Consider the following 19,095-nt stretch of genomic DNA (forward strand, 5'->3'; position numbering starts at 1 on the left):
GAGCACAAATAAAAGAGAACGGAAAAGTTCGTGTCTTTACCATCTTTGTGAGCCAAATGACGACGTATGGGGTTTGAAAATTACGACTTGTTTCCAAACAACCAATTGGGTCTCTGATCTATGGGGGTTTGAAAGTGTTGGAGCTTTCAGCTCTCAATAGATGAGAAGAGGAGGGAGGGAACTTTCTTTAGAGGAGTAGTTGGATCCCGTAATGTGATACCTAGAGCAAGTTTTAACTCGCCATTTTAAACATTAGTCGTGAAGAGAAATCACATGCATGCCTCTTGTGTAACTTTTTGGAATTTGAAATGTGTTGACTTTAAAGGAAGTGTCTCCTCTTTACTCAGTTGGAGAAAATAAGAGATTTTAGATGTGTAAATTGAGATTCTATGCTCCATGAAATTCAAACTTACGGTACCGTTTGATATGTGGGACGGGACGGGACGGGACGGAACGGGATGAGCCGTTCTGTCCCATGTTTGGTGCGCCTAAAAACTGTGGAACGGATTGTCCCATGAGACGAAATTTGACTGATTTTTCGTTCCACCTCTTCCCCCTGGAACGACCCGTTCTACATCCGTGGAACAAAAATTTATAACATTTTATGACAAAATTTCTCCTTATCTTTTTTAATATTTACGTCATCCGTTCCGTCCTGTTCCGTTCCGTCTTGTTCTATCCCGTCCCGTCATGTCCTGTTGTGTCCCGTCCCGTTCCGTTCCGTCCCGTCTGCTTACCAAACGGTACCTTAGGTATCGTTTGATATGCAGATGAGACGGGACGGAATGAAGAGAGAGTAAAGATGCCCTATGATGGAAACAAGGAGGAAGAAGAAGGAGACTGAGAAGTTATAATTTTGTGTTCCACGGATGTGGAACGAGTTGTTCCAGGAGGGTGAGGTGAAACGAAAATTCACCAGAAATTCGTCCCATGGAACAGCGCGTTCCATCCGTTTTAGACGCACCAAACGTGGGACGGAATGCCTCGTCCCATTCCGTTCCGTCCCGTCCCACGTACCAAACGGTACGGTACCTAAGAGTTAGAAATGTAAAAAACCCTTAAACGAGACATACGTCACATTTTAGTTTAATTTTAACGACACTACATATGAATTAAACCAAATTATTATCAACCGAAAATGTGATATGGTAAATTTTTTTTGTTATCAAGCACCACAACAGTTTATTTCTTACTAAAATTATGAATAAAATTGTATGTCAAAACAAAATTAAAATGCCAAAAATCACAGAATCAGATGCTTCACCACCAAACAACTTTACCAAATCATGATTTTCCCGCCTTATTTTTAACAAAAGCCCAGCACTCGTTCCCGCCACGAGTAACTCCAAAACGACGCCGCAGAGCCCAAGCCCAACGCCTGTTTACATTTTCCCTCTCAACCAAACGACGCCGTCCGACACAAAATCCCACACCCTGACAAAACAAGACTCAATCCCCGAAAATACCCTGGTAGAAAATCGCAATGACTACAGGAAGGAACCACCCAAACGGGGAAGTAAAATTTCATAATCCTCAGTCCTTTTTCGTCACAAGGAAAAATCAGTTCCTTTAAAGCACCCCTTCTCCAGAGCCCTCGAAAACCATAAATCCCCCACGCTTACTCTTCTCCGGTTCGAAAAAACCTTCTCTGCGATTTTTCATTTTTCCATCTCTCTCTCTCTCTCTCTCTCTCTCTCTCTCTCTCTACTTCTTCGAATTCTCTCTCTTTCTCTCTCATCCCTCGCTTCGAAACCCTAGGTTCTCTATCTCCCTCTCTCGCTCTCTCTCTTACTCTAAAATTTGCGTTTTGGTCAATGTATCGGGTACTTGTCGCCGCGAAGCCCTAGAACCCCGAACTGAAACCCTATTCGACATTGCGGAGCCGTAGAAGTTTGCAGAAGGCCGTTCCTGAAGGTTCAGAAAGGTACGATTTCGGTTTCTGTATTGCTGTTCATGGATTAATTTAGTGGTTTTCGACGATTTTTGTATGTTTGGGGGAGGTAATAGGAACCCTAATTTGGTTGTCGAGTTGGGGATTTTTTATTGGAAAGTCGAAGGGAGTTGGTGATGATGATTTTCGGGGTTTTTCCAGATATAATTTTAGCTTTCTATGAATGTTGATGGTGTCGCGAAACCCTAGTAATGCTAACTTGTGTGAAACCCTAATTGAGATTTTTAGGACTTATATTGCAAAAAAATAAAAAATAAAAAATATGGATATTGATAAAGTGCGAATTTTGTTCTTGAGTTAAATAATATATTTAATTGGCTGAAAGTGATTAGTTGATGTTTGTCATGTGTAGAAACTGGTTGTAATGGCTGATCGTCGAAATGGAAATAGCCAGCCCGCTAATGGGAAGACTGCAGCTGGAGCAGGAAGTGCCTATAACATTGATTTGAAAGTCTTCAGTGAGAGATTGAAGTTACTTTATTCTCATTGGAATAAACATCGATCTGATTTGTGGGGTTCTTCTGATGTTGTTGCAATAGCGACACCAAAAGCATCAGAAGATCTGCGGTACCTTAAATCTTCAGCATTGAATATTTGGCTGGTGGGTTATGAGTTTCCAGAGACCATTATGGTTTTCATGAAGAAGCAGATTCATTTCTTGTGCAGTACGAAGAAGGTGTCTTTGTTGGAAGTTGTAAAAAAGTCTGCCAAGGAAGCTGTGGGTGTTGATGTTGTGATGCATGAGAAGACAAGGAGTGATGATGGAAGTGCTCTGATGGAGGCAATTTTCCGTGCCATTCGTGCTCAATCGAAGGCTGATGGCTATGACACAGCTGTCGTTGGACATATTGCAAGGGAGGCCCCTGAGGGAAACCTCTTGGAAACATGGTCCAAGAAGCTTGAGGATGCAAATTTTCAGTTGGGCGATGTAACAAATGGGTTGTCTGACCTGTTTGCTGTTAAGGACAATGACGAGATTTTAAATATCAAGAGAGCCGCTGTCTTGTCTGCTAGTGTCATGACCGAAGTAGTTGTTAAAAAGCTTGAGACTGTTATTGATGAGGAGAAGAAAGTTACCCATTCTTCTTTGATGGATGAGGCAGAGAAAGCTATAATGGAACCATCTAAAGCTAAGGTGAAGCTCCGGGCTGATAATGTTGATATCTGTTACCCCCCAATATTTCAGAGTGGAGGACAGTTTGATCTCAGACCCAGTGCTGCTAGCAATGATGAGTTGCTTTATTATGATTCTGCTAGCGCGATCATATGTGCTGTTGGGTCCCGCTACAAGAGTTACTGCTCAAATATTGCCAGGACCTTTCTGATTGATGCTACTTCCAGTCAGAGCAAGGCATATGAAGTTCTCTTCAAGGCCCATAATGCAGCCATTAGTGAGTTGAAGCCTGGGAAGACGGTCAGTGCTGCTTATCAAGCTGCCCTTGCTGTGGTGGAGAAGGAGGCTCCTGAATTAGTATCAAATTTGACAAAATCGGCTGGGACTGGTATCGGCCTTGAGTTCCGTGAATCTGGGTTGAATATAAATGCAAAGAATGAGCGGTTGGTGAAAGCAGGCATGGTCTTTAATGTGTCACTTGGGTTTCAGAACTTACAGAGTGGTCGCAGCAATCCTAAAAACCAAAACTACGCTTTGTTGCTTGCGGACACTGTAGTTATTGGCAATGACAAGCCAGAGGTGGTGACAAGTAGAAGCTCTAAGAATCTTCAGGATGTGGCATACTCCTTTAATGATGGAGATGAAGAGGAAGCTGAAAAGCCCAAAAAACCGAATGATGAGGCTAATGGAAGGGAGGCCTTAATGTCTAAGACAACATTGAGGTCAGACAATCATGAGATTTCAAAGGAGGAACTCCGCAGGCAACATCAGGCAGAGCTTGCCCGTCAGAAAAATGAAGAAACTGCCCGCAGACTTGCTGGTGCTGGATCTGCACCGGGTGACAATCGTTCTGCAGCAAGGGCTTTAACGGATTTAATTGCCTACAAGAATGTAAATGATGTCGCTCCACCAAAAGGTCTGAATCAACTAATGATTCAGATTGACCAGAAGAATGAAGCTGTTCTGTTGCCTATTTATGGCAGTATGATCCCTTTTCATGTTGCAACCATAAGGACAGTTTCCAGTCAACAGGACACAAATCGGAACTGTTATATCAGAATCATGTTTAATGTCCCTGGGACTCCTTTTAGTCCTCATGATGCCAACTCACTGAAGAACCTTGGGTCTATATATTTAAAAGAAGTTTCATTTCGCTCCAAGGATCCAAGGCACATAAGTGAAGTGGTACAGGCGATTAAAGGGCTGCGAAGGCAAGTTGTGTCCAGGGAGTCCTTGATAGCTGAGAAGGCGACACTGGTTACTCAGGAGAAACTCCAAATAGCTGGTAACAGATTTAAGCCAATAAGATTGTCTGACCTTTGGATTCGACCTGTTTTTGGTGGCCGTGGAAGAAAGATTCCTGGTACTCTAGAAGCTCATGCAAATGGGTTTCGTTATTCTACCACCAGGCAGGAGGAGCGCCTGGATGTTATGTTTGCAAATATTAAGCATGCCTTTTTCCAGCCAGCGGAGAATGAGATGATCACTCTCCTCCACTTTCATCTGCACGATGACATCATGGTGGGCAACAAGAAAACAAAAAACGTGCAATTCTATGTTGAGGTGATGGACACAGTTCAGACCTTGGGAGGTAGTAGGAGGTCTGCTTATGACCCAGATGAGATTGAAGAAGAGCAGCGGGAGAGGGATAGGAAGAACAAAATAAATATGGATTTTCAGAACTTTGTGAATCGGGTTAATGAGCTTTGGGGGCAGTCACAGTTTAGGGACCTTGAGTTTGATCAACCTCTGAGAGAGCTTGGTTTCCATGGTGTACCTCATAAATCATCAGCATTTATTGTCCCTACTTCAACCTGCTTGGTTGAACTGATAGAAACTCCTTTCCTTGTTGTCAGTCTAAGTGAGATTGAGATTGTGAATCTGGAAAGAGTTGGCCTTGGGCAGAAGAATTTTGACATGACCATTGTATTCAAGGACTTCAAAAAGGACGTTCTCCGGATTGACTCGATCCCTTCGACAGCACTTGATGGTATCAAGGAATGGCTCGACACAACTGACCTCAAGTATTATGAGAGCAGGCTGAATCTCAACTGGAAACAGATACTGAAGACAATCACCGATGACCCGCAGAGCTTCATTGAAGATGGAGGTTGGGAGTTTTTGAATTTGGAAGCGTCTGATTCAGAGTCTGAACAGTCGGAGGAGTCAGACCAGGGTTACGAACCATCGGATATCGAATCTGCTGAATCAGATGAATCGGATGATGAGGATTCTGATAGTGAATCGGTCGTGGAGTCTGAGGATGAGGACGGAGAAGCGGAGTCAGATGAGGATGGGTTATCGTGGGATGAGCTGGAGAGGGAAGCAAGCAATGCAGATAGGGAGAAAGGGAACGAATCAGACAGTGAGGAGGACAGGAAGAGAAGGAAGGCGAAAGCTTTTGGAAAGTCTCGAGCCCCACCTCCTACTAGTAGCATCCCGAAGCGGAGTAAGATGAGATAGATCGTGTGATTGTTTCATGTCAGTGACATGTTAATGTTTTTAGAAGTCGTCTGACGGTAGTTGCTTGGAACTTTTAATTTTACTAGTTCGGTTTAAGTTCTTTCGTTATCGCAATTTGGACCGAATAGACTTATGCTGCAGATGCATAGAGTAAGACTAGACCTTTTGCTTGTAAATTGTAGTATTATGCTGGAAGTAAAAGCTTTATCACCGTTTGTGTTGTTTTTAACTTGTTTAGGTCTTTGATTGCCCCTATTCTTCTTGTTTAATTTCCACACTTGGAAGAATTATGAATGTTGCTTTGTATTGTGCGCCTCTTTTTGTACGTTGTTTCCCAAATAAGCGAAAGAATTTTTTCGCAACACCGTATTGTTCTTACAAAGAAAAAGGCATTTGCCGATGTAAGTTAGGCTAGTTGCTTAAAGAAAGTATGCCGTCTACCATTCTTTATCCATATGCATTCAAATGCATGCCATTTCTGGGGTTGTGGAGGAAGCAAGGGAGAATCGAACGATGTTATTGGTTGGAACGAAGGATAAGACGGTGAACGATTCAGATCAAAATCCATCAGTTCATATCCAAATTCATCCATCCATTCGCCCAAGTATAAGTTCATGTAATTCATTCCTTACCCTAATACAACCCAAACAAGCTTTTGCATGCATCCGCAAGGGATACACATTTTACCCCGTTGGCGTTTCTTCACCTGCAAGTAACTTATTACCAAAAAACCACATTCACTACAGAATTCATAAAGCAACCAAAAAAAGTGCCAAAAGTATGGTAAAAGATATATACATGTGTGGGAGGATAAAATCCAGTTTCGACTCATGGACCAATACCAATCATCCAAAGGTGGAGGTGCGCAAGGGAAACGTGTCTAGATAACTACCTCCACTACGGAGGACCACTAAGGAAGAGGGAGAGGAAGACAGGTCGTGGTACTTGTTTCCCAAGCATGTAGTCCTATAAATGTGGAGAGGAGCCAAAGATCAAGGTACATAATTAGAACCCGAGAGAAAGCAAATAATAGAAAATCAATCGACTGACTTGAGCGTCGAAGTATCTCTTGCAGGTACCCTGCCCAGACTAGCTACGGAGAAAGACTGTTCGGGGACACCTCATTCAGCGAACGTGATGATTGCAGTCAACAAATATGTGGAGGTATTTCTTCCTGTAAGAAATTTTGCTCCAACATGTAATGCCCTTTAATCCTTTTTTTTACTAATCTTACAAGAAAAAAGTTTGTTTTAACACACAGAAAGAACGAAGATTCAACAAAAACTTAAACTTACTTTTACCCTTTTGGTAACTCTTTAACATCTTCAAAATAACACACACAACTCAAATCCAATGCTGCTGCAAAACTCAAAAAAAAAAAAAAAAAAAAAAAAAAAAAAAAAAAAAAAAAACTGAAGACGAAAACAATGTCACCTAAATTTGGGCCTCTTGGGCAGGCTGCCACCAATGTTCCTCTTGTCGGGAACTCGAGCCTTTCCAAAAGCCTTAACCTTCCTTCTTGCCCTCTCCTCTTCACTGTCCGACCCATTCCCTTTTTCCCTGTCCGCGTGGCTTGCTTCCCTCTCCAGCTCTTCCCATGTCTTTCCTTCAGCCTCTTCTGAGTCTTCTCCGGATTCTTCTTCCTCATCATCTTCCGACTCCACCAATGACTCGCTGTCATCATCCTCCTCATCTGAACCTGAATCCGACTGTACATCTGAAGGCACATACCCATGGTCAGACTCCTGAGAATTGTCGGAATCCGAATCACTAATATCCATGTTCAAAAATTCCCATCCACCATCCTCTATGAACTTCTCGGGGTCGTCAGTAATGGTTTTGAGGATAGGACGCCAGTTGAGATTCAACCTACTCTCATAATACTTGAGATCAGTGGTGTCTAACCACTCCTTAATTCCATCTAGAGATGTCGAGGGAATAGAATCAATTCGGAAGACATCTCGCTTGAAGTCCTTGAAAACAATAGTCAGATCAAAGTTCTTTTGCCCTAGACCAACTCTCTCAAGGTTTACTATTTCAATCTCGCTCAGAGTAATTACCACAAACGGTGTCTCTATCAGCTCAACCAGACAGCTTGAAGTTGGGACAATGTAAGCTGACGCTTTATGAGGTACTCCATGGAAGCCAAGCTCTCTAAGGGGCTGATCAAACTCAAGATCAAGTGATTTGAATGGAGGTTGCCCCCACGAATCATTTACTCGGTTCACAAAGTTCTGGAACTCCATATTAATTTTGTTCTTTCGTTCCCTTTCACGTTGCTCTTCCTCGATCTCATCAGGATCATAGTTTGACCTTCTTCCACCTCCCAGTGTCTGCACTACATCCATCACCTCCGCATAAAATTGCACGTCCTTTGTCTTTTTGTTTCCTACCATAATATGATCGTGCAGATGAAAATGCAGCAGGGTAATCATTTCCTTCTCAGCTGGCTGGAAAAATGCATGTTTGATATTGCTAAACATAACATCGACACGTTCTTCAGACCTTGAAGTCGAATACCGGAATCCATTCGCGTGGGCTTCCAGTGATCCAGTGAGCTTTCTTCCACGTCCCCCAAAAACGGGGCGAATCCATAGATCTGGCAATCTTTTTGGCTTGAATTTGGCTCCTGAAATTTGCAGCTTCTCCTGCGTAACTAAAGTTGCCCTTTCAGCTTTTTCAGATTCCCTTGAGGCAACCTGCCTGCGAAGAGTTTTAATTTGCTGTACTACTTCACTTATATGCCTCGGGTCCTTGGAACGGAATGAAACTTCCTTTAAAAAAATTGACCCTTGAAACTTCAGGGTGTTTGCATCATGGGGGCTAAATGGAGTACCAGGTACATTAAAGATTATACGGATGTAGCAATTCCGGTTAGTATCCTGCTGGCTGGAAACACTCTTCACAGTGGCTATGTGAAAAGGAATCATGTTTCCATAAACCGGCAAGAGGATAGCTTCATTCCTCTGGTCAACCTGAATCATCAACTCTTTTGGAGCAGGTAGATCATTGACATTCTTATATGCAATCAGATCACCAACTGTCTTCCCAGCACCACGATTGTCGTTAGCTGCAGAACCCCCACCAGCAAGCCTTCTAGCAGTTTCTTCATTCTTTTGGCGGGCAAGTTCGGCTTGGTGCTGCCTTCGTAGCTCTTCTTTCGACATTTCATGGTTGTCCGATCTAAGTGTGGCCTTACTCATCGCACTCCCGGCACCTTTACTACTGGATCTAGGTTTTGCCTGCTCTTCTTCTTCATCATCATCATTGAATGAGTACGCCACATCCTTAACAGCTTTGCTTGAATTAGTCAAAACTTCAGGGGTCTCCTTACCAACAATAACTGTATCTGCTATTAACAGTGAAAATATCTGGGTTTTAGGGTCTTTTGTCTGTGCCTGCACGTTCTGGAAACCCAGAGAAACGTTGAAAACCATGCCTGATCTCAAAATTCGGTCATTCTTAGCATTAAGATTAAGCCCCGACTCACGAAACTCGAGGCCAATTCCAGTTCCAGCTGTTTTAGTCAAGTTTCCAGCCAGCTCTGGAGCCTCCTTTTCAACTACCGAGAGTGCAGCTTGGTATGCAGCACTTAACTTCTTCCCAGATTTTAAATTACTGATTGCAGCTTCTTGAGCTTTAAGCAGAACCTCATAAGCCTTGCTCTGCGTAGAATTTGCATCAATCAGATATGTTCGAGCAATATTGGAGCAGTAGCTTTTGTACCTTGATCCGACAGCACATATAATCACACTAGTAGAGTCATAACAAAGGTTCTCATCATTGCTTGAAGCACTTGGCTTCAGATCAAATTGCCCTCCACTCTGAAAAATTGGAGGATAGCAAATATCAACATTTGCTGCCGTCAGCTTCACCTTAATTCTTGCAGGCTCCAATATGACCTTTTCCGTGTCATCCATCAATGAAGAATGGGAAATTTTCTTTTCCTCATCAATGACCTTCTCAAGCTTAGGTACCACAAAAGTCTTCATCACTGATGAAGTCAAGTATGCCGCTTTCTTCACATATGTAAGCTCAACGGAGTCTTTGACGGAAAACAAGTCCGAGAACCCATTGGTCACATCACTCAACTCAAAATTAGCATTCTTCAACTTCTCACTCCAAGTCTCCAAAAGTTTCCCTTCAGGAGCCTCTCTTGCTATGTGTCCGACAACAGGAGCATCGGAGCTCGATTGGGCATTTACAGCTCGGAATATGCTATCCATCAGTCCAGTTCCATCCTGGCCTTTGAGTTTTACATGCATAACCACTTCAACACCAACAGCCTCTTTTGCAGGCTTTATCACAGCATCAAGGAGAGAGGCCTTTTTCTGGCTACACAAAACATGGATCTGCTTCTTTGCAAAAACCATGATAGTTTCTGGGAACTCATAACCAAGCAACCAGATATTCATTGCTGAGGATTTCAGATACCGCAGATCCTCAGAAGTTGGAGGAGTTGCTATTGCAAGTGCATCAGATTCACCCCATAGATCACTACGATGTTCCCTCCAATGTGAATATAACATCTTTAACCGCTTGCTGAAGTTATTGAGATCAATGGAATATGCACTGGCCGCTGCTGTTGCTGTTCCTGATGGCTTCCCATTCGCAGGTTTGACATTACCTTTTCGTTGCTCAGCCATTGACGACACTTCAGATATAAATTCTACAACCTTGGAAATTCAGCCTGCTGTCTACAACCTTGGAAATTCAGCCTGCTGACTATGCTGATCAGCATAAACTGTGAGAAATAACAAATGTTCATCAGTTCGCTTCCCGCTCTCCACATAGTGAAAAGTTGACCTGAAAACTTTTCTTAATTTAGCTTTCTGCGTATGCAATACCAGCAGTACATACTAACACCAGCACATGTAAAATTCAAATATCGCTCACTCTTGAGAACTTCGCATCAAAATTTATTACCTATATTGAGATTCAAGCTCAAACAGCTATAAGCAATCATATATTATTAACCGTCCTTTTCCACTAAAACTCGAATTTTTTTAATCTTTTCTTTGTTTTCCAACCACCCTTAATCTTGACATTCAAAATTTATCGCCGAAGTTATATTAAAGTTCAGATTTGCTTTCAACCAAATATCAGGAACGAAACAGAAACAGAGTATCTCTCACACACACAACAACAACAACAACAACAACAAAGCCTTTTCCCACTAAGTGGGGTCGGCTATATGAATCCTAGAACGCCATTGCGCTCGGTTTTGTGTCATGTCCTCCGTTAGATCCAAGTACTCTAAGTCTTTTCTTAGAGTCTCTTCCAAAGTTTTCCTAGGTCTTCCTCTACCCCTTCGGCCCTGAACCTCTGTCCCGTAGTCACATCTTCGAATCGGAGCGTCAGTAGGCCTTCTTTGCACATGTCCAAATCACCGGAACCGATTTTCTCTCATCTTTCCTTCAATTTCGGCTACTCCTACTTTACCTCGGATATCCTCATTCCCAATCTTATCCTTTCTCGTGTGCCCACACATCCCACGAAGCATCCTCATCCCCGCTACACCCATTTTGTGTACGTGTTGATGCTTCACCGCCTAACATTCTGTGCCATACAACATCGTTGGCCTTATTGCCGTCCTATAAAATTTTCCCTTGAGCTTCAGTGGCATACGACGGTCACACAACACTCCGGATGCACTCTTACACTTCATCCATCCAGCTTGTATTCTATGGTTGAGATCTCCATCTAATTCTCCGCTCTCTTGCAAGATAGATCCTAGGTAGCGAAAACGGTCGCTTTTTGTGATCTTCGCTAGATTGCTCCGGTCATTAGTGTGGATAAGTATATAAATGGATAGAGATAGGAAAGCAAACACAAGATGTACGTGATTCACCCAGATTGGCTACGTTCACGGAATAGAGGAGTTCTCATTAATTGTGAAGGGTTTACACAAGTACATAGGTTCAAGCTCTCCTTTAGTGAGTACAAGTGAATGATCTAGTACAAATGACATTAGGAAATATTGTGGGAGAATGATCTCGTAATCACGAAACTTCTAAGTATCGGAGTGTGGTATCGTCTTGACTTGCCTTATCTGTCTCATAGGTAGATGTGACATCTTCTCTGGAAGTACTCTTCCTCCATCCAGGGGTGGTATCTTTAACTGGTGGAGATGCACAAGGTAATGTATCAATTTCACTTGAAGCTTACTTGTAGTTTCAGGCTTGGTCAAGCGCGATACAAACCATGTAGTAGGAGTCCCCAAGTCGCCGAGCTAGGGGATCTGCTGAAAGATGTGACAGACAAGGTAAGCAATCAGAGCTCCGGCTGATTGTTCACATTCTCCTTATCTTGCAGGCAGCATGAAGGATAAAGAGAAGAAAAATGAGAAGAGATGATATGGGATACTTTTGCTTTTGAAGAAGTAACTTTCCACAGGCTTATTCTTGAACTGAGCTGGAGGGTTTTCTGGTTTCCTCCAGAGTATAAGGCCGACTGAAGAATTTGAGGGTCAAAACAAGTCCATCAAATCTAGAGTATGTTCGACCCTGCTGATATGGGATACTTTTGCTTTTGACAGAGTAATGGATGTATCGGCACGTGTGCTATTACGTTTGTCTCCACATGCTTCCTTGTATCATTCTCACTTGCCCTATTTGTTCCTCAGGCAGATGCGGTATCTTCCCTGGGAGCATAAGATGTTGAAGATGAGTACTCGAGAGCAATACCAGGTAAGTAATCAGGTAAGGGGTTCCAGGCAGTCAGTTCCTGGCTAGAAGCTTGATTCCAAGTGCTGACTGATTGCTCTCTTTCTCCTTGTCTTGCAGGTAAGAACAAGGCCAAAGGAAAAGACAGGAAAAAAGCATGATATGGGATACTCTTGCTTTTAACCATGATGATATGGGATATTCTTGCTCTAGTATAGCTTGTTTGCAGAGGTATTATCAGGGGGGAAGAAAGCTGAGTATTTCGAAAGGCTTCGTTGGGAGTGCCCTCTCAGATATGAGGAAGGGTTGAGCATTTTTGCAGGTCTGTCTGTCCGTTGGGGATGGAGGTCGACATATATAGGAGTCTCCCTAACAGCAAGTAGTAATGCTATTCCTTTACCCTGCTTGGTCATAGCACGGTAGTGGGAGCTGCCAGCTTCACATGTTTTAACTCTGTCAGAGCACTTTGAAAAAGTGGTCTGTGGTATCTGGAAAGCTGATGTTGCGTGTGAGGATTACAGACAAGCTTTATCCAAGGAGATCCGGCTCTTGAAGTTGGGAAAGTGGTGCCTCTTCGGTTTTCGAACAAGCAATCCTATCGAGGATCTGGCTCTCGAGATTCGGAGAATGATGCCTCTTCGATTTTTGAGAAAGCAATCATGCTGGGGGTCTAGCTCTCGAGATTCGGAGAGCGGTGTCTCTTCGAATTTTGAGAAAGTAATCATGTTGGGAGTCTGGCTCTCGAGATTCGGAGGGCGGTGCCTCTTCGATTTTGGAGCAAGCAATCTTGTTGGGAGTGTTTTCTCGAATGTGAGTAAAGGTTGGGCATGTTTGCTAGTCTACCTTGCCACGAAGCACAGAGGTTGACACACAGGGACTTTCCAATTATCCAGCAATGGTACTGTTCCTTTACCCTCTCTTCGATTTTTGAGAAAGTAGTCATGTTGGGAGTCTGGCTCTCGAGATTCAGAGGACGATGCCTCTTCGATTTTGGAGCAAGCAATCTTGTTAGGAGTTTTCTCGAATGTGAGTAAAGGTTGGGCATGTTTGCTAGTCTACCTTGCTACGAAGCACAGAGGTTGACACACAGGGACTTTCCAATTATCCAGCAGTGGTACTGTTCCTTTACCCTTGTGGGTAATAATATGGTAGCTAGACCTTCAAAATTTATGTGTCTAAACTTTGTTAGTACTGTTTCTTTGCTATTCTTTTACCCTTCTTGGTTAGAGCGATGTAGTAGGAGCTGCAAGCTTCACGTGCTCAACTTTGGCAGAGAACTTTGGCAAAGTTATCTGTGGTACCCATGAGCTATTGTTGCGTGTGGGAAGTGGGTGATTGAGCAGTAAGATTCATGTGCTTTCTACTTCACCAGAAGTCTTTGACAGAATGCCCATAATTTCCGCAAAGCTGAGTGTGCGTGTGATAGGTGCTGACAAGGCTGGAAAAGTAGGTGCCTCTTCGATTTCTGAGATCGGCCCTCGTGGTCTCTGAGCAGCCCAACTTTTGAGAAAGCGAGCGCCTCTTCGATTTCTGAGATTGGCCTTCGTGGTCTTCGAGCAGCCCAGCTTTTGAGAAAGCAAACGCCTCTTCGATTTCTGAGATCAACCCTCGTGGTCTCTGAGCAGCCCAGCTTTTGAGAAAGCAAACGCCTCTTCGATTTCTGAAGCTCCGTCGAGTGCAGATTTTTATAGGGGCTGGCATTAAGTTCTAAAGAACACTTGAAATCCACCAGTAGAAGCTCCATTCTTGCACTTCTAAGATCTTGATTTATCCGACCTCTTCTCTCTTCAACACCTTTGAAAATGTCTGGCCCCTCCGACCGTCGTTTTGACTTGAACCTTGTTGAAGAGGCAGCCCCGCCTTCTCCAGACAACATATGGCGCCCATCCTTCGTCTCCCCTACTGGTCCTCTTACCGTTGGGGATTCCGTAATGAAGAATGATATGACCGCTGCGGTGGTGGCCAGGAACCTTCTCACTCCCAAAGATAACAGACTACTTTCCAAACGGTCTGATGAGTTAGCTGTTAAGGATTCGTTGGCTCTCAGTGTTCAGTGTGCAGGTTCTGTGTCTAATATGGCCCAACGCCTATTTGCTCGAACCCGCCAAGTTGAATCATTGGCGGCTGAAGTGATGAGTCTCAAACAGGAGATTAGAGGGCTCAAGCATGAGAATAAACAGTTGCACCGGCTCGCTCATGACTATGCTACAAACATGAAGAGGAAGCTTGACCAGATGAAGGAGTCTGATGGTCAGGTTTTACTTGATCATCAGAGATTTGTGGGTTTGTTCCAAAGGCATTTATTGCCTTCATCTTCTGGGGCTGTACCGCGTAATGAAGCTCCAAATGATCAACCTCTGATGCCTCCTCCTTCTAGGGTTCTGTCCAGTACTGAGGCTCCGAATGATCCCCCTCCAGTGCCTTCTCTTTCTGGGGCTCTACCGACTGCTGAGACTTCTCCTAAGCAACCTTTGTGAAGGCTCCCTCTTGTTTGTTTATTTTGACTTATGTATATGTACATATTTGTAGCTTATCGGGAATATCAATAAATAAGCTTTCCTTCATTTCAACGTTTGTGTTAAATACACCAGATCATTCTTCGCTAAGTTCTTTGAATTTTCTTTTGTTGAAGCTTGTATGGAAGCTTTGTGAGTGGAGCATGTAGGTTGAGGTAGTGTTCCCTTAATTTCCCGAGTGAGGAAAACTTCTCGGTTGGAGACTTGGAAAATCCATGTCACTGAGTGGGATCGGCTATATGAATCTTAGAACGCCATTGTGCTCGGTCCTGTGTCATGTCCTTCGTTAGATTCAAGTACTCTAAGTCTTTTCTTAGAGTCTCTTCCAAAGTTTTCCTAGGTCTTCCTCTACCCCTTCGGCCCTGAACCTCTGTCCCATAGTCGCATCTTCTAATCGGAGCGTCAGTAGGCCTTCTTTGCACATGTCCAAACCACCGTAATCGATTTTCTCTCATCTTTCCTTCAATTTCGGCTACTCCTACTTTACCCCGGATATCCTCATTCCTAATCTTATCCTTTCTCGTGTGCCCACACATCCAACGAAGCATCCTCATCTCCGCTACACCCATTTTGTGTACGTGTTGATGCTTCACCGCCCAACATTCTGTGCCATACAGCATCGCCGGCCTTATTGCCGTCCTATAAAATTTTCCCTTGAGCTTCAGTGGCATACGACGGTCACACAACACTCCGGATGCACTCTTCCACTTCATCCATCCAGCTTGTATTCTATGGTTGAGATCTCCATCTAATTCTCCGTTCTTTTGCAAGATAGATCCTAGGTAACGAAAACGGTCGCTCTTTGGTATTTCTTGATCTCCGATCCTCACCCCTAACTCGTTTTGGCCTCCATTTGCACTGAACTTGCACTCCATATATTCTGTCTTTGATCGGCTTAGACGAAGACCTTTAGATTCCAACACTTCTCTCCAAAGGTTAAGCTTTGCATTTACCCCTTCCTGAGTTTCATCTATCAACACTATATCGTCTGCGAAAAGCATACACCAAGGAATATCATCTTGAATATGTCCTGTTAACTCATCCATTACTAACGCAAAAAGGTAAGGACTTAAGGATGAGCCTTGATGTAATCCTACAGTTATGGGAAAGCTTTCGGTTTGTCCTTCATGAGTTCTTACGGCAGTCTTTGCTCCTTCATACATATCCTTTATAGCTTGGATATATGCTACTCGAACTCCTTTCTTCTCTAAAATCCTCCAAAGAATGTCTCTTGGGACTCTATCATACGCTTTTTCCAAATCTATAAAGACCATGTGTAAATCCTTTTTCCCATCTCTATATCTTTCCATCAATCTTCGTAAGAGATAGATTGCCTTCATGGTTGAGCGTCCTGGCATGAACCCGAATTGGTTGTCCGAAACCCGTGTCTCTTGCCTCAATCTATGCTCAATGACTCTCTCCCAGAGCTTCATTGTATGACTTATTAGCTTAATACCCCTATAGTTCATGCAATTTTGTATGTCGCCCTTATTCTTGTAGATAGGCACCAAAGTACTCGTTCGCCACTCATTTGGCATCTTCTTCGTTTTCAAAATCCTATTGAAAAGGTCAGTGAGCCATGTTATACCTGTCTCTCCCAAAACTTTCCACACTTCGATTGGTATATCGTCTGGGCCTATTGCTTTTCTATGCTTCATCTTCTTCAAAGCTACAACCACTTCTTCCTTCCGGATTCGACGATAAAAAGAGTAGTTTCTACACTCTTCTGAGTTACTCAACTCCCCTAAAGAAGCACTCCTTTCATGTCCTTCATTGAAAAGATTATGAAAATAACCTTTCCATCTGTCTTTAACTGCGTTCTCTGTAGCAAGAACATTTCCATCCTCATCCTTGATGCACCTCACTTGGTTTAGGTCCCTTGTCTTCTTTTCCCTTGCTCTAGCTAGTTTATAGATATCCAACTGTCCTTCTTTGGTATCTAGTCGTTTATACATATCGTCGTAAGCTGCTAACTTAGCTTCTCTCACAGCTTTCTTCGCCTCTTGCTTCGCTTTTCTATACCTTTCACCATTTTCATCGGTCCTATCCTTGTATAAGGCTTTACAACATTCCTTCTTAGCCTTCACCTTTGTTTGTACCTCCTCATTCCACCACCAAGATTCCTTTTGGTGTGGGGCAAAGCCCTTGGACTCTCCTAATACCTCTTTTGCTACTTTTCGGATACAACTAGCCATGGAATCCCACATTTGGCTAGCTTCCCCCTCTCTATCCCACACACACTGGGTGATTACTTTCTCTTTGAAAATGGCTTGTTTTTCTTCTTTTAGATTCCACCATCTAGTCCTTGGGCACTTCCAAGTCTTGTTCTTTTGTCTCACTCTTTTGATATGTACATCCATCACCAACAAGCGATGTTGATTAGCCACGCTCTCTCCTGGTATAACTTTGCAATCCTTACAAGTTATACGATCCCCTTTCCTCATTAGAAGAAAATCTATTTGTGTTTTTGACGACCCACTCTTGTAGGTGATCACATGTTCTTCTCTCTTCTTAAAGAAGGTGTTGGCTAAGAAGAGATCATATGCCATTGCAAAATCCAAGATAGCTTCCCCATCCTCGTTTCTCTCCCCAAAACCATGGCCACCATGAAAACCTCCATAGTTGCCTGTCTCTCTGCCCACGTGTCCATTTAAATCTCCTCCTATAAATAACTTCTCCGTCTGAGCAATTCCTTGCACCAAGTCTCCAAGATCTTCCCAAAATTTCTCCTTCGAACTCGTATCCAACCCTACTTGAGGTGCGTACGCACTAATCACATTGATAAGTTCTTGTCCTATTACAATCTTGATTGCCATAATTCTATCTCCTACCCTCTTGACATCTACAACATCTTGTACCAAGGTCTTGTCCACGATGATGCCAACACCGTTTCTCGTTCTATTTGTGCCCGAATACCAAAGTTTAAACCCTGAGTTTTCTAGATCCTTTGCCTTACTACCAACCCACTTAGTTTCTTGTAGGCACATAATATTTATCCTTCTCCTCACCATAACTTCCACTACTTCCATAGATTTTCCCGTTAAGGTTCCTATATTCCACGTTCCTAAACGCATTTTGCTCTCTTGAACTCTACCCTTCTGTCCTAGCTTCTTCACCCTCCCCCATCTAATAGGATCAAAGTACTTCTTCTGTGTGTCCCGGGTAAAGTTGATAGGAGCATATGCTCCCAAACAACTTTGAGTGGAGTCGTTCGAAAAGAAGTTTCTATGGCCCCCTTGCTCATTTAACACTGCATCCGGGTGCCGATGGAGATACAGCGACCCTTGCTCACTTATCACTGTGCTCGGGCCACACAGCGCGCCACTTACGGGTGACGCCCTAGCTTTAGCACGATTTTGTTCTGGATTCATTTTCATAAGGATTCGACGTGATCATGGAGTGCCGGCTGTCGACTACCTGACGCCCTCCCCCTCCTCCTTTATCCGGGCTTGGGACCGGCCATGTAAAACATAGGCGGAGTTATCTCTCACACACACACACAAAGTTAAAAAAAAAAAAAAAAAAAAAAAAAAAAAAAAAAAAACGGGGAATCCCTCTGGAGCTGTCAACAATATCAATATAAATTTAACTTCTAATCATAAAAAATTAATAACAAATCGATTGAAATCGAAAACTTGTTTAAGTACTTACTTTGCGATTGATCGAAAAGATTTCGAAAACTTGTTCCCAGCTAATTTCTCAATCTCCCAAATGAAGCTCCAAGCTTGATGCATCATACCTGCCCTGAAAAAACCATTTCCAATAAGCCATTAACAAAATTATTTCCAAGTTGCTAAATCTGCTTCTCAAAATTTCAGATTCTGAAGAAACAAACAAGATCCATTTACTGATGGAAATTCAATTTTTTTTTTTTTTTTTGTAATTTTCGATGCAGAATCGAAACATAATCATCGGATTGACGAAGCTAACGCCAGCTGCTTGGATATCAAACCCTCAAAATTTGAAGGAAAAAAGCAAAACCCAGTTGATCAAATTGAATAAAAACTTGGAACTTTACCAGCTTTTGGTGGAGGATTCGGAGGAGGACTCGTTTGCCAATTAGGCCTCTGAAACTGGTGCCAAAATCGAAAAGTGAAGCTGATTTGGGGGGAATTGGAGGATGGATTTGGATCGAAATGAGAGGTTTAGGATCAATCTGCGAAGCTTAAGAAGATTGAAAAAGGAACTAATAATAATTGAGAGATGGAAACAGAGAGAGAGAAATAGAGAGCTGTGGATGAAGACTTGACCTGATTCGTACTTTGTATTTATAATCGTAACTTTTTTTCGATACGATTCATAAAATTCATATTTTTATATTAAAAAATTAATCTCGGTACTATTTATTTTATATTTCGTTAAAATTTAAAAATTTTAAATTATTTT

At 42.8% G+C, this 19,095-nt stretch overlaps 2 protein-coding genes across 3 annotated transcripts; one reads left to right on the top strand and one right to left on the bottom strand.

Annotated features, from left to right (window-relative positions):
* Positions 1–1,596: 1,596 nt before the first annotated feature.
* Positions 1,597–5,757, top strand: LOC103433844 (FACT complex subunit SPT16-like). The gene is made up of 2 exons (XM_008372129.4): positions 1,597–1,924; positions 2,304–5,757. Exon 2 carries the CDS (start codon positions 2,316–2,318, stop codon positions 5,526–5,528), a length of 3,213 nt encoding a protein of 1,070 aa, XP_008370351.3. The 5' UTR covers positions 1,597–1,924; positions 2,304–2,315; the 3' UTR covers positions 5,529–5,757.
* Positions 5,758–6,730: 973 nt separating this feature from the next.
* LOC103433845 (FACT complex subunit SPT16-like) lies at positions 6,731–18,993 on the bottom strand. Of its 2 annotated transcripts, none has more exons than XM_008372130.4 (3): positions 18,728–18,993; positions 18,361–18,453; positions 6,731–10,272 (listed from the first exon to the last, which is right to left on the bottom strand). In XM_008372130.4, the coding sequence occupies exon 3, from the start codon at positions 10,172–10,174 to the stop codon at positions 6,959–6,961; it is 3,216 nt and encodes a 1,071-aa protein (XP_008370352.3). In that variant the 5' UTR covers positions 10,175–10,272; positions 18,361–18,453; positions 18,728–18,993; the 3' UTR covers positions 6,731–6,958. The 2 variants fall into 2 exon arrangements, with proteins under 2 accessions (XP_008370352.3, XP_070676877.1); XM_070820776.1 differs by having other exon boundaries at positions 6,731–10,334.
* Between the last annotated feature and the right edge of the window lie 102 nt (positions 18,994–19,095).

The sequence above is a fragment of the Malus domestica genome, chromosome 04 (assembly GCF_042453785.1).
Source record: "Malus domestica chromosome 04, GDT2T_hap1".
In the NCBI taxonomy this organism is placed as follows: Eukaryota; Viridiplantae; Streptophyta; class Magnoliopsida; order Rosales; family Rosaceae; genus Malus; species Malus domestica.